Source organism: Propithecus coquereli, unplaced genomic scaffold (genome assembly GCF_000956105.1).
Source record: "Propithecus coquereli isolate 6110/MARCELLA unplaced genomic scaffold, Pcoq_1.0 Scaffold5, whole genome shotgun sequence".
Taxonomy (NCBI): domain Eukaryota; kingdom Metazoa; phylum Chordata; class Mammalia; order Primates; family Indriidae; genus Propithecus; species Propithecus coquereli.
Window position 1 is genome coordinate 7,227,592 of NW_012150840.1, and position 13,923 is coordinate 7,241,514.

At 36.6% G+C, this 13,923-nt stretch overlaps 1 protein-coding gene across 1 annotated transcript in view; it reads left to right on the plus strand.

Annotated features, from left to right (window-relative positions):
* The first annotated feature begins 5,840 nt into the window (after positions 1-5,840).
* Positions 5,841-13,923, plus strand: part of LOC105819735 (uncharacterized protein C14orf53 homolog) — a 13,522-nt gene continuing 5,439 nt past the window's right edge. The window contains exons 1-7 of the mRNA XM_012656039.1: positions 5,841-6,029; positions 6,183-6,335; positions 7,673-7,769; positions 8,500-8,550; positions 10,281-10,362; positions 11,149-11,195; positions 11,590-11,731. Of these exons, the coding sequence (XP_012511493.1) occupies positions 5,980-6,029; positions 6,183-6,335; positions 7,673-7,769; positions 8,500-8,550; positions 10,281-10,362; positions 11,149-11,195; positions 11,590-11,731 (622 nt within the window). The 5' untranslated portion in view covers positions 5,841-5,979. The remainder of the gene's footprint in view (positions 6,030-6,182; positions 6,336-7,672; positions 7,770-8,499; positions 8,551-10,280; positions 10,363-11,148; positions 11,196-11,589; positions 11,732-13,923) is intronic.

Consider the following 13,923-nt stretch of genomic DNA (forward strand, 5'->3'; position numbering starts at 1 on the left):
TATATTTTTAGTTGTCCGATTAATTTCTTTCTATTTTTAGTAGAGACGGGGTCTCGCTCTTGCTCAGGCTGGTTTCGAACTCCTGTGCTCAAGCAATCCGCCCACCTCAGCCTCCCAGAGTGCTAGGATTACAGGCGTGAGCCACCGCGCCCGGCCAATTTTATCTTAATGCAATGTTTTTATGCTTGAAAGTCTTTTTTTAAACATTCTTTCATAGTTCTTTGCAAAACAAATATATACACTGAATTTCTTTTAATTTTATGTGACCTTAAGATGTTGTGTTAACATTTCTTTAGAATTGAGTTAGCATTATAATTATTAGTAGTATACAATTGACAAAAACATATGCAAGGGGACTTCAAAAAGGTTGTGGAAAAATAAAATTAAAAGATAAAAATTAAAAATACAAATTTTATTTCTCAACATGAACTCCATCAAGGTAAAGACACTTTTGTAAGCAATGATACCAGCCATTGGGTAGAATAATGGTAAAATCATGGATGTAAATCATTGATAGTAAAATTAATGATACCAGCCATCCCTAAAGAACTAAGGGTCCTGAATTTCATGTTATTGCAGACTTTTTTACATTATTAACTGAAGAAAAATGGGCAGCTTTACAATTTTTTTTTTTAAGATTAGGAAACAAAAAAAGCCACAAGGAGCCAAATCAGGACTATACAGTAGATGCCTAATAACTTCCCCCTGAAACTCTTGCAAAATTGCCCTTGTTTGACGAGAGGAATGAGCAGGTGTGTTGTTGCGGTGGAAAAGGATTCTCTGGTAAAGTTTTCTTGTTATTTTTCTGCTAAAACTTAGGCTAATTTTCTCAAAACACTCTTTTAATAAGCAGATGTTATTGTTCTTTGGCCCTTCAGAAAATCAACAAGCAAAATGCCTTGAGCATCCAAAAAAACTGTTGCCGTGATCTTACTCTTGACTGGTCCACTTTTGCTCTGACTGGACCACTTCCACCTTTTGGTAGCCATTGCTTTGATTGTGCTTTGTCTTCAGGATTGTACTGGTAAAGCCATGTTTCATCTCTTGTTACTATCCTTCAAAGAAATGCTTCAGGATCTTGATCCCATGTGTCTAAAATTTCCATTGAAAGCTCTGCTCTTGTCTGCAGCTGATCTGGGTGCACAGTTTTGGCATTCATTGAGTGGAAAGTTTGCTCAGTTTTTTCTGTCAGAATTACGTAAGCTGAACCAATTGAGATGTCTACGGTGTTGGCTATTGTTTCTGCTGTTAATCGTCAGTCCTCTTCAGTTACAGCACAAACAAGATTAATTTTTTCCTTGAAAATTGATGTTGATGGTCTACCACTAAGGTTTCATCTTCAACATTGTCTTGTTTCTTCTCAAAATGAGTTATCCATTTGTAAACTGCTGATTTCTCTGGGACATTGTCCCCATAAACTTTTCATAAACATCAATGATTTTCCCATTATTCTACCCAAGCTTAAATTTGATGTTTGTTCTTGCTTCAATTTTAGCAGAATTCATGTTGCTCTGATAGGGGCTCTTTTCAAACTGATGTCTTATCCTTCTTAGTGCTTCACACTAGATCTTGTTCAGACATGTTATAGTAAGTTAGTATGAGTTTATTTTGGTGCAAAACAAAAATTTGAAATCCATGCATAGTTTTTTGTATAATATGCATTTTCCATGAATTCTTTGAAGTCCCTTTATATATATCTTATATATATATGTATATATATATATTTCATAAGTAATTTTTAAGTCTAACAAATTTTTTAGAAATGCTTCTATTAATTTGATGGATGGGCTGGGCTATTTTTCCCTTAGTTCATGTATTCATAGGTGAATATTACTTATTGCTAGAATAAGATAGGCTTCAGCAAAAATTTTATTTATATTCTTTGTTTTACATATAACACTGAGAAAACTTATTTACACAAATAAGTAGATGGGAATGGAAGATGTTTTGTTATAGCAATGTCACTCGAATCTTTGAACTCCTTCTGAATTGTAAGCCAAAAATCATATAGTAATTTACCATCAAAATTTAATTTTATTAAGTTTAAGCTGACAATTTGATTAGGTCTTTCTTCTATTTTGTTAATAGCAAAGAATTGGAAACCATCTGACCTGCAAAAGAATTTGTAATCCAGTTCTTAACAGGCATTCACTCTCTTTAACCCCAACATTAACATTTTGAGTTGTGGTTAGTGCAATGCCCTAGAGGTTTTTACACAACCCCAAAGCAAGTCACTAAAGAGTCCAGATGGTTGAAAGGTATTCCATTCTTTTAACAAGTGAGTGAAGTGATTGGCAAAGGGGAAACGAGGCAAAGGTACATTCTCAGCCAGACCCATTTTAGTACAGTACTGGTGGAAAAAGAGGGTCTATGAAAAGATCATCTAAAAACTACCCCTGCTTCCACATTTCTTGAAAAGTCTTTCTGAAAGTTCACGTATCTCAATTTGAAGACCATTGTACTAAGCATCTGGACATGTTGAGAGAATGCATTACTTTCAATAACACAGAGAATTCAAGAATCCCTAAATTTATCTCAATCTTTGCAACTCCATGGATTCACTCCAAATATAGGTGTAGCCTTGAGACGGCTATAGCAAGGGTTAAGAAGGAGCTGACAAAATGGCCATAACCAATGGCAAAGGAGGGTGTGGGAGAACTTTAAGAGTCAACAAGTTTTGCTATTACCATTTTGCTAGCACCTCTCTCTTTATTTTAGTTAACGAGATTCTTATAATTCCCTCAAGGTTTGAACTGGCTTTGGGTCAGAGAGGACCAGAAGGTTCTCATGTTTTCTCCCTGAGGAATTCTGTAATTTTGTTGCCACAGCCAAAGCTGAGGGAGGTGGGGATAGGAAAGCTTCTCTCTCTCTCTCTTTTTTTTTTTTTATTTAATATGAAAATAATTGCCTCTACTCTTGGAGACCTGACTTAACTAGACTAATCTGATTTTTCACTGGCAAAACTAACACTAAAATGGTATTGCTCTGAGTTCTCTAATTATAGAGCAATCACACGTTTTCTCAACAGATACTAAAGTCAAATGCTATAATGTTGAATGAGGTCATTGTGAATAACTTGTTATAAGGCCTATTTTAAGGGACCACATGAATTTCAGTGAATATTATGCAGTGACAGGAAGTAACAAATACAAAGTTTACTGCAAAAAAAAATATATTATGAATTGCTACTATAATTTATTTAAACAGTGATGAGGTTCCACAAGTTACTTCATAAGAAGCATGTTCACTGACCATAACCTTTGTTCTTCTCCCTCCACACTCCTCAATCTCAAACCCTTTCTGGTTTCCCCTCTCTTAGCTACCCTTTCCTCATTTTCTTCCCTCCACAGCCGAAACACTATGATTAACCTTTTGATGGATACTCTAACCAGTACTCTCAGCCCCCGTGTTCCCTTGAACTTATGCTTATCCATTCTGCCAAGTCCTAGTCCACAGTTGAACAACCATCTGTTCCCTCTACTATTGCTTCTAGTTTGCCAAGTACCGCTGTAGAAAATCGTATAACTGCTGATTCATGTCATGAAAAATCTGCAATTTCTAAACTCACCTTGACCTTTGCACTACTTGGCAACCCTTTTACTCTTGCTTGGTTGACTTCCTTTCCCATTGTTCAGGTGCTATTCCAAATTTCAAGTCATCACTCTTCCAAGGTTTCCTACCACACCTCCTCAATCAACAGATAACCTAACGTTCTACTTCAGGAAAAAAATAATGTTCAATTTCCCTTCCTTCCACTTCTAACAGTCATCTATAACTTCCCCCTGTGTCAAGGGATAATATCATACACCAGTTCATCACCTTTCAATACTGCTTTTTGGTTTTGAAGCTCTTTGCTATAAAGTCTGTCTGTACACATTATTACAAGGCAAACATTCTTCTTGGAAGTCATGTTGCAAGATAACAAAGGGGCATCAGAATGTTAGGAAATAAAAGGTGCTGATTGGTTATAGAAAAGAGCATATCAGAATAGCAAGTGTTCTTCCTCTTTGAATCATTCATAAGCAAGGACAGAAAGGAAGGTGAGTTGGGATGCTGCCTGCCCATTAAATGTTTTAAAATTCTGTCATAGTTCTGCCAACCAAATGTCACAACACGAAATTTAAAGAGGCTATGCTTTAGTGATCAATGCCATTTTTGTCCTCTACCATTGTCTCTACTTTGACTATATATGCAAAGATGTTACTAATAATAATTCATCCATTCAGTTCCTTTTTTAAACTGTGAGGTTTTTGCTTACCCTCATTCAATCCAAATTTTTCATGGAAATTCATGGAAATTCATAGGGCAACCAATGTGAATGTTGACTTGATACAGCTATTCTAATTTAATAAAATATTACACTAGGCATCATATAAATCTTAAAAGTAACATATGTATATTTTAGGAAAAGTATTTGTAGAGACTTCCTGAGAAGAAATTTTGTCATAAAGGATACTTAGGAGAGTTATGTATCCTATCTAACCTGTGGGACCCTGAAGAATATTTAATTTGGGGAGGTCTCTCTTTCCAAAAAAAATACAAAATTATGAATATGAAATGAGGTTCAGGGCCTTTGGAAGAGGTCTGTGAAAATGAAGCTTAAGCTTCACTAGCCTCATATAAATCAGCTTTTTTTGTATCTGACCACTTAACTGTGGCTTTACGCAAACCTAAAACCCAAACCAAATAAACAAAAACCCACTAAAATGTTAACACCTAATATGAGCAAAGCACTTTACATAATATTACATTTCATGCATATGACAAACCTATCAGGTCAATATTACCATTCTCATTTTTACAAATATGGAAACAGAGGCTCAGAAAACTTATTAACTTATAGGCAGCTCACTGCTCACAGAGAAACTGACTGAACTAAGGTCTGACAAACTAAATCTTGTGTTATTTCCACTGCAATATTCTGCCTCTAATGCTCTGCTGTTTCCCAAAAGATAAAAGGGTTAAATTACTTTGGAGAATACCCCTAGAAAATGACTAGAAATGCTCAGTTAATACTTGAAATTGACATGACAACTCACATTTGAGAGCTTCGCTGAAAATACTCCCTTAAAACTGTGTTTAAAAGGCATGACAAAACAAATGTGTAACTAACTCTTGGGGTTATCTTCTGTTCCTTAAGTGACATAGATGAAGACAGAAGATCTTAGGGTCCAGAAGAAATGTGGTTCTAATAAAGAGGAAAAGAGAAGCAGAATCAACATCTTGAAGTGAGCCTAGAATTACAATCTTCCAGGAAAGACTCTGGCTAGGAAGGATATAGTAACAACATGGACCTTTCACAAATTAAGTTCTCTTGCTATGCTTCCAATATACTTTCATCTAGCCATTATGGTAATACGTTTTAAAGATTGGAAAATAATGACAATGGTACATATATTATGCTATTCCATTATATCCATATCCTATATTTGCCAGTTTTGGCTCTATTTTTTAAAAAATGTCTCTTAGAAGTAGGCCCTCCTCCTCCTAAGGTCCCCAGAAGGTAAGGAGATAGATGCTGTGTCTTTATCTTTTCTTCACTCACAGAATCTAGCACCGTGCCCTACAGATGGTAGGTCTTCCACAGAAGTGTACTGCCATAGAAAATAACATTGAGTTATTTTTGACAGGCCACCATGTTCTAACACAATAGGAATTCCATAATGATAGATATACGGTGATTCTATCCTATTCATTCAAAGACTTCAGAATAAAACTTTTGGCATTTGGCTAGAACTGACCAGATGTAGTTAGTATTTTCAGTCAATAAGCTGCCATTGATGTTGGAGTTACTTAAAAGACTTGTTGATTTTGTGGTCTTAGGGCCATTGTGACCTCAAGCTGTAGGTAAAAATCAGTCCAATGCAACAGGAGTTTCAAGAACAGCAGCACAAAAATGATGACTTAACTGGATGGGAAAAGAAAACATACATTTTCAAGAAAGCCTCTTCATTCTTAGAGTAGACATTTCCCTTCAAGATGACAAGTGGTGCAAACTCTTCAGGATCTCGCTTGCCCTCAAAAATAAGGTGAGTCAACAAAAAGAAAAAAAAAATAAGGTGAGTCTTTGATGGAAGATGCTAAGTGGTAATTATCCAGGAGGGAAAAGAGGGTCTCTCTGTCTGTCTCTCTCCCTCTACTAACTCAGGCTAAGGCAGATAATATGGTGTCTCTTCCCACAGAAGCTCTAAGATAGATGACAACTACTTGAAGGAATTGGATGAGGATTTAAAGCTAAGGAGGCAGGAACTTCTAGAAATGCTAAAACCTCTAGAAGATAAGAACAACCTCTTATTCCAGAAGTTAATGTCTAACCTGGAGGAAAAACAAAGAAGGTAAGGGCTCCTTACTCAGGATTCTTAGAGGTAGAAAGGCTGGAGAACTTAATCTCCACAAGACTAGCAATAATTACTTACAATGTTTTTTGTTTTTTTTTTTAATTACTAAAAGGTTTGAACATTCAGCTGTAGTAGGTAAACAATTTGTAACCACAAAGTCAGAGTGACAATAAATCCTTTATTTTCTTTTGGTAAAATGACTCATCCCTCATCCCATGGGGCTATAGTTATCACTCTTCCTCCCTAGGGTGCCCACCAAGAAACAGTTAAGAGCCTTTAATAGCTTCTGTCTATCATGGTCACACTGATAGCTTCCTTATCATGTTTGTGGAATCACTTTAGAATAAATGACTCTACTCTTTCTATGCCAAGTAGTGGAATGGCAATCTTTTCTGAGCCTAGGAGCTCTGTGAATTGGGGTATAACCTCTCTAAATATACTAGGTAGCTGAGGTCTTAACTCTTTACTAGAGCACTCACTCTTCTTGGGGCCCACCAACTGTTTCCTTTCTAGTCTCAGAAAATCTCACCTCAATGGGTCCACCTTTATTCTATACCCTTATCATAATCATCTCAAGGAATTCAGACTTTTGGAGAACAAAAGTCAGGCAGAAAGTTGTGGTCATGCACCAGTTGTTTATAACCCAGCAACACAGAGTTCTTTCAGAGCAAGACAACACAAAGGCCTGGCTCTCTGCTTAGAGCTGAGGAGAAACAAGTAAAAGGAACACAAACAAATTAATTAACGCCTTTTAAGGAATATCCTCTCTCACAGCGAATGACTTGGTATTGATTCGGATTCTGTTAGAACTTCTTAATGGCCTGCATTCTCTGGGGTCTACCAGGAGGATATACGTGGTTTCCCTAACAAACTGAAATATCTTTATCTAGAGAAGCAAGGGGGTAGGAGAAGGTGGACAGAGATGGGGTAGGAAATAATTCTGGGATTTATCCTACAAGATAACAGGTTTGTCCATCTCCTCCTTTATAGGGGCAGAACCATCCTTCTTCTCCCAAAATTCATATACCAAAACATTCTTCTGAGGGAGGTGGAAAGGACTCTCACTGGCTGTTGGAGATCTAAGTTTTGAGCATTAAAGAGCACATAATTCATTATAGAGCACATAGATAAGGCAAATGTCAATTAGGAATGGGATCATCCTAGTTATAGAGACCTATGTCTAGAAGGACTTCCATAACTCCTGAGATTTTTAGTCCCTGTCTAATTTCCATGGCAGAGTACTTTCTGACTGGTTGCAGAATATCAATATTACCCATTAGAAGGCATGTATGTTTTGTGATATGTTTTATGTTTTATGTCTCTCTTCCTTCTAGCCTGCAGATCATGAGGCAGATCATGGCAGGGAAGGGGTGTGATGAATCCTCAGTCATCGAGCTCATTAAGGAAGCAGAGGAAATGAAACAGAACCTGGTAAGAGGTTGGTGGGTACTCCAGGAAAAGCCTCCTAAACAGGGCTCAATTCCATCTCATTGTTAGATGTGTAAGGAAAGACAGAATACTCATTTCTAGCATCTGGTGCTCCAATACTTATATCTCCTTGATGTATAGAGTCCAGGCTGATCCAAAGGGAGACAGATGAAATGTTTGGAAAAATAGGGACTAACTAGCAAAAATTATATTTCTTTGATTTTTTAAAAACTTTTCATCTAGGGATTAATGAATACAAACATATTAACGATTCACATTTCGGAAAGAATAGAAAATACCTATCAAAGTAAGAGAAAAGAGTTTGTTCTGATTCTTTTTTTTTTTATTTCAGGATATTTTGGGGTTCTTACTAGATTTTTTAAAAACCAACAATGTAAAGGATCTTAAAAATTAGAAATATTGGTTTAAGCCCCAGAGAAATTGCCATATAATGAGAACATATTAAGTGTTAGGAACTCATTTCTACTGATACCATCTCACAATCATTATAAAGTTATTATTTGAAATAATGACTTGTTATGTGTGTTTTACCATAATCATCATCAAACTCATCTTTCATGTTCCTCGATCTGAGACTAGGCACATTCATTATCTTCGTCTGTGGTTTACTATGTCCTTGTACCCAATTTCCACCATTACTTAGTAACTTCTTCCAACCTCACTTCAATGGCAGGACAAACACGTTTTTGTTTGTTTTTCCCCCCTCCAACAGGAAAGGAAAAACAAGACGCTTCGGAAGGAAATGGAGATGCTATGGAACAAGGTATGCCTCTAAGGATCTCTTGAAAGTATCGTCCTACAGTTCATAATACAAAGAACCTCCACTTTTCTCTGGTCTCCATTCTCAGTTTTTTATGTCTCTGCTTCCACTCATGCCTCATTCCAATCCATTCTTTGCACAGCAGCCATAGTGATATTTTTAAAACAATCAAACCATGTCACTCTTCTTACAAAAAACCTTTACAGCCACTCCTTATTGTGGCATAATCTGGCTCTCACCTACTCTCCATCCAGTCTTCTCTCATAGATAACCTCCCTTGGCTTTCTATGTGTGCAGCCACCACACTGGCCTCCTTTTGATTTCTCAAACATGCCAATACTTTTCTGTCTCAAGGACTTTGCTCTTGCCTTATCCCCTGCCTGTAATGAAATTTTTTCATGGTTGGCTCATTCTCATCCTTCAGGTCTTAGCTTAAATGTCACCTTCTCAGAGAGACCCTCCTTGTTTGCTTGATCTAAAATAAAATAGGGCACCCTCTGCTTACTTTCTATTATACAACTCTGTTCGTATCCTCCATAGCTCTTTTCATAATATAAACGTATTATTATTTTTACTGTATTTTTTTTTACTTTTGTCTTGTCTCCCTGCCCTCAATACAAGCTCCTCTAGTATCTTGATTGCTTTGTCTGAATCCTTAGCTCCTAGCACAATGCTTGGCACATAGTAGAGAATTAATACATTTAAGTTGAATGAATGAATACAAAATATCCAATTCTGATGTCTCTATGATTTTACAGCACTCACTGTATTGTTTAAGATAACAATATTAGGGCCTTTTACTGGGAAACTGGGGCTAAGGGGATGATGGGAAATTCCTTTGTGGTCTAATCCCTTGGGACCCAAGTGCTCTTTTTTTTTTTTTTTTTTTTAAATATATAAATAGAGTATGCAACTAGAAGAACAGATTTTGTCTTGTGATATAAACAGGTGTGTGTTGTGATCTCTGACTGCTTTTTGTCATCTCACCTTTCCACAAATAATCAGAATATCTTTAGAATACAAGCATCTTGTATTGAGATCTGTTCTGGGTTTTCAGTGGCAGCTACATATCAATTTTGTGAGGTATCAGAAGTTTTAGTTTCGGGGTTCTTGAGTCCTTGTGACAGGAAATGTGCCAGCACAATTCCTCTATTAAAATCCACCTTCTCCAGAGCTCCTAAAGACTTTTTATTATAAAATGAGAGGTGTCCATATGTGTAGCTTGTGATCAACTTTCCCTATCCATGTTTCAGGGAAAAATGAAGAACAGCATGCCTTGTGGTCAGGAACACAGGCTTCAAAGTCAGAAAGAAAGATCTGGTTCAAATTCTAGCTCTGTAATTTCCTAGCTATGTGACCTCCCAAAATGACTTATCCTCTTCAAGTGTCAGTTTTCTCATCTATAAAATGGAAATAAAAATAGTCCTAAAAGAGCTGTAAAGATTAAATGCAAATGTTTGTAATGTAGCAGAGCAGTGAAAGTTAGTAGAGTAATGCAGTAAGTAGCTTAGTAACTGGCATATAATAAGGGTTCAGTTAACAGTTTTTATTATTATAAAATACACTCAAGGGACCGAATGAAAGGACTGAACCCCCTTTGGTAGTACACTTTTCATGTCAGGCCCTGAGAAGTTGTTGACTGGCAGAAGCCAAAAGCTTTAACTCATACTGGTTTTCCACTTCCCTCATTAATTTCCACTAATTTAAAGCTTTGCCAAAATGTCTCTGCACAGACATTCGAGCCAGAAGAATTCAGTGATCAACGAAAAACACCGCAGATAAAAAATAAGGCAGAATTGCAGGACGGAAAGGCAAGTGAACTGAATACACTCAGAATTTCAAGATTGTTGATGCCACACAGCTGGAGATAGCTTGTTGACAATCAGGGCTAATTTGGGTAGGCAGACACATAGGATCTGGGTTTTTAGGGTACATTAGACGTATGGTCTACTGAGACATTGCACTTCTGTCTTGTGACCTCCTATTTCTTTAGCTTTCTTCTTTCATCCCAGGCTCCCAAATCCCTCTCATCACCTAAGAAGACCAAGGAGTGAACTGGAGACATCACTTGCAGAGAAAGTGAAGGAGATGAGGAAGGAAGGTAGTACAACCATTCTAAACAGTAGTGGCTTATAGGGATGATAAATTAGAAATATTTAATGTTGTAGCAATCTACCTAAGTTATGGTATGTTCCTGAAACTATGAAAATTGTCACAGATCTGGTTCCTTTGGGATATTATATTTGAGTAGAGTGACATCCAACTTTCTGGGAAGTCATGTTAGTGCAAAGTGAGAGAAGCTATACCAACAATGACAACTCTGCGATAGCTATGTGATGTCAGAACACTTGTTAATTTGTCTTTGAAAATTTATTTAGAGGTATTATGCTTGTATCTCAACTTCCCATAACCAACTCATTCACAGAAAATAACCCCATTTAGATTTTAGCTTCTAGAGAGTGGATTGTACACGTGAGGCCAATTAGGATTGTGCCATTGAAACCAATTTAATAATGAATCTATGACATCATAACTCTACTATAAGGTTTTTCGCAGCATACTGAGAGAACATATCTGATCTCAATTTACTTTGTCACCCAGTGCTCTTTCTTCCACCAGGAAAAACAGAGGAAGATGGAATGGGTCAAGTATCAGGAACAAACCAACATCCTTCAGGTACTAAGATCTTCCAAGGCTGGACATGAGATGCAGTTTCATTCATACAACATAAAGGCTTTTAGCGCCATACTGTTAAGTCCAGTCCCCTCATCCTGGATTACCGATTGTCCTGCTAAAGAAATCTATCTTGTGGAAATGGCTAAAGGGACCTATCTCTGGCTTCACCTTGAGTAACTTGGAATATATGTTCTTGATTTTGTTCTATTTGAAATGGGGGGAAAAATCACAAATACTTTCTACCCATTTTTAAAGACTGAGTATGATGGGATTATTTTTTAACTTCTGGGTAAAGTTGATCTAGGTAACAATAATTTTAGAGAAGCCAATACTGTATGTGTAGTTTTGAAAAATGTCCTCTTTCAGAACAACTTTCACGGCAAAGTGATTGAGCTGAGAATTGAAGATTTGAAGAACTACCAGAAGGCTAATGACCTGAAATTATCACTGTACTTACAGCAGAATTTTGAGCCAAAGCAAGCGTTTTTAAATCTTCCTGGGTCCCAAGGTAGGTAGAAAATCCTAGGTATACAGTCTGAGGTTTTGTTTTGTTTGTTTTACATTGGAGATGTAAGTGAACAACACAATGCCTGGCATATAATAAGTTAAGTTTTAGTGGTATGATAATAAATTTTTTCACTATCATCATTATTATTATTACTCAGAAGCTCTTGTATAAAGGTAAAGATTCTCTCTGGAGGAAATTAAGACTTCCTTTGTAAAAATAAAGCAATATATTATGTTCTTAGCATATGTAGTTGATGCATAGTTGGCATTCAATAAAGTATTAGTTTCTTTCCCACCTCCTCCCCTTTCCTAGAAATTAGAATTGTTTGAGCTCACGCATTTTGTTAGAATAGACTTTGCTATTTCAAAGAAGGCCAAAGAGACAGACATCTGACAATGGTTATGAATTTTACCAACCCATTTGTTCATCTGAGAGTTCCAGTGATTTCCCTCAAAGAATTTATGGCATCAGTAGCAGAAATCACATAGTCTATAAAAAAAATACAATAAAGGAATGAATCTGGGGGTCAGGGAAAAATTTTTTAAATTTTCAAATATCTATGAATCTGAATTCTGTATTTTTAAAAATGGTCATTCAATGAGAAATCATAGCCAAGGGAAGACAACATTCTATCTAATGTCTCTAATCTCTTCTCGGCCTTATTCCATAAAAGCCTTGAACAGCTTATAAAAAAATCACATGCAACACATAGGGTTAAATAGATGAGTAAATCAAAGGAAAGGGAAAATAAGTTGAAGCCAGGTAAATACATGAGAATGAATAATGAAGTACTATATAGTTGGTAGAGGTAGGCTGAACATTTGGTTCTGAATTTCCTAGCAGAAGGAAACATGGATTAGCAGTGTTCATGAAGTAATGGCAAACCAATTGCTCAGGAGAAATAGTTTTTCCTGGTACTGACACCTTAGATAAATTTCTCCTCCAGGTCTATACAGTGGGGACAGGACGCTGTATGTGTGACAACGTCAATATCCTCAATAATATTTCTAAAATGAATTCAGAATCTAAATTTCCTAGGCTGTTTCTCATTTATTCTTTGATGCAATGAGATAACAACTTATAAACTTAAAATTTTTAAAAAAGTGATGGATCACCTCAAGATGATTTGGTCCAGGTACATAGTACTATGCTGGTCTGGCTTGATCCATAGGTAAATTTTAAAAAATCTAGAAGACTAGATGGACTACCTATCCTTCAAGTAGTGTTATTCTACACATATTTTTCTTTCAACTGATATTTTGATAAGAATTGGACAGTAGAGTGCTGGAAAGAAAGAACTTGGAATGCAACCAGAAGCAGTATAAAATCATTAAGATACAATTTAAAAAGACAGAGGAGAGGCCAGGCGTGGTGGCTCACGCCTGTAATCCTAGCACTCTGGGAGGCCGAGGCGGGCGGATTGTTTGAGCTCAGGAGTTCGAAACCAGCCTGAGCAAGAGTGAGACCCCGTCTCTACTAAAAATAGGAAGAAATTAATCAGACAACTAAAAATATATAGAAAAATTAGCCGGGCATGGTGGCGCGTGCCTGTAGTCCCAGCTACTGTCGAGGCTGAGGCAGAAGGATTGCTTGAGCCCAGAAGTTTGAGGTTGCTGTGAGCTAGGCTGATGCCACGGCACTCACTCTAGCCCGGGCAACAAAAGTGAGACTCTGTCTCAAAAAAAAAAAAAAAAAAAAAAAAAAAAATTAGCTGAAGGTTATCTCAAGAGATCTATAGGGTAAGAGGACAAATTCTTTTACCTCCAGATTAAAATCAGGCCTAAATTAGTAAATAGTGCAGGGTTCCATTCAACTTGATTGCCTCAGGAGGTTTCTTTTTCTTTGCTTGCAGAACATTGAATCAATTTTGAACTGGAACTGCCACAGATCAACACCTTTTCTCTTCCCTTATATTCCTGGAGAATTAAGTGATAGGGTACTATACTATTCAGTTACCACAAATTAATGTAGCCACAGGCATGAGAGACCCATTAGTCCTGTGTTTTATTGATTTTGCATTCATTGAGTACTGATTATAGGCCAGTTTCATTTTCTAACACACATATACAAAATCTTTGGGTTTGTTTGTGTGATAGTGGATTTGAAATCTAACAGAGTCCTAGATTTTGGTTATGTTGACCTATTTATAACCTCTAGTGTTTGATTATTGAAAAGAAAACAAAAGATATGTT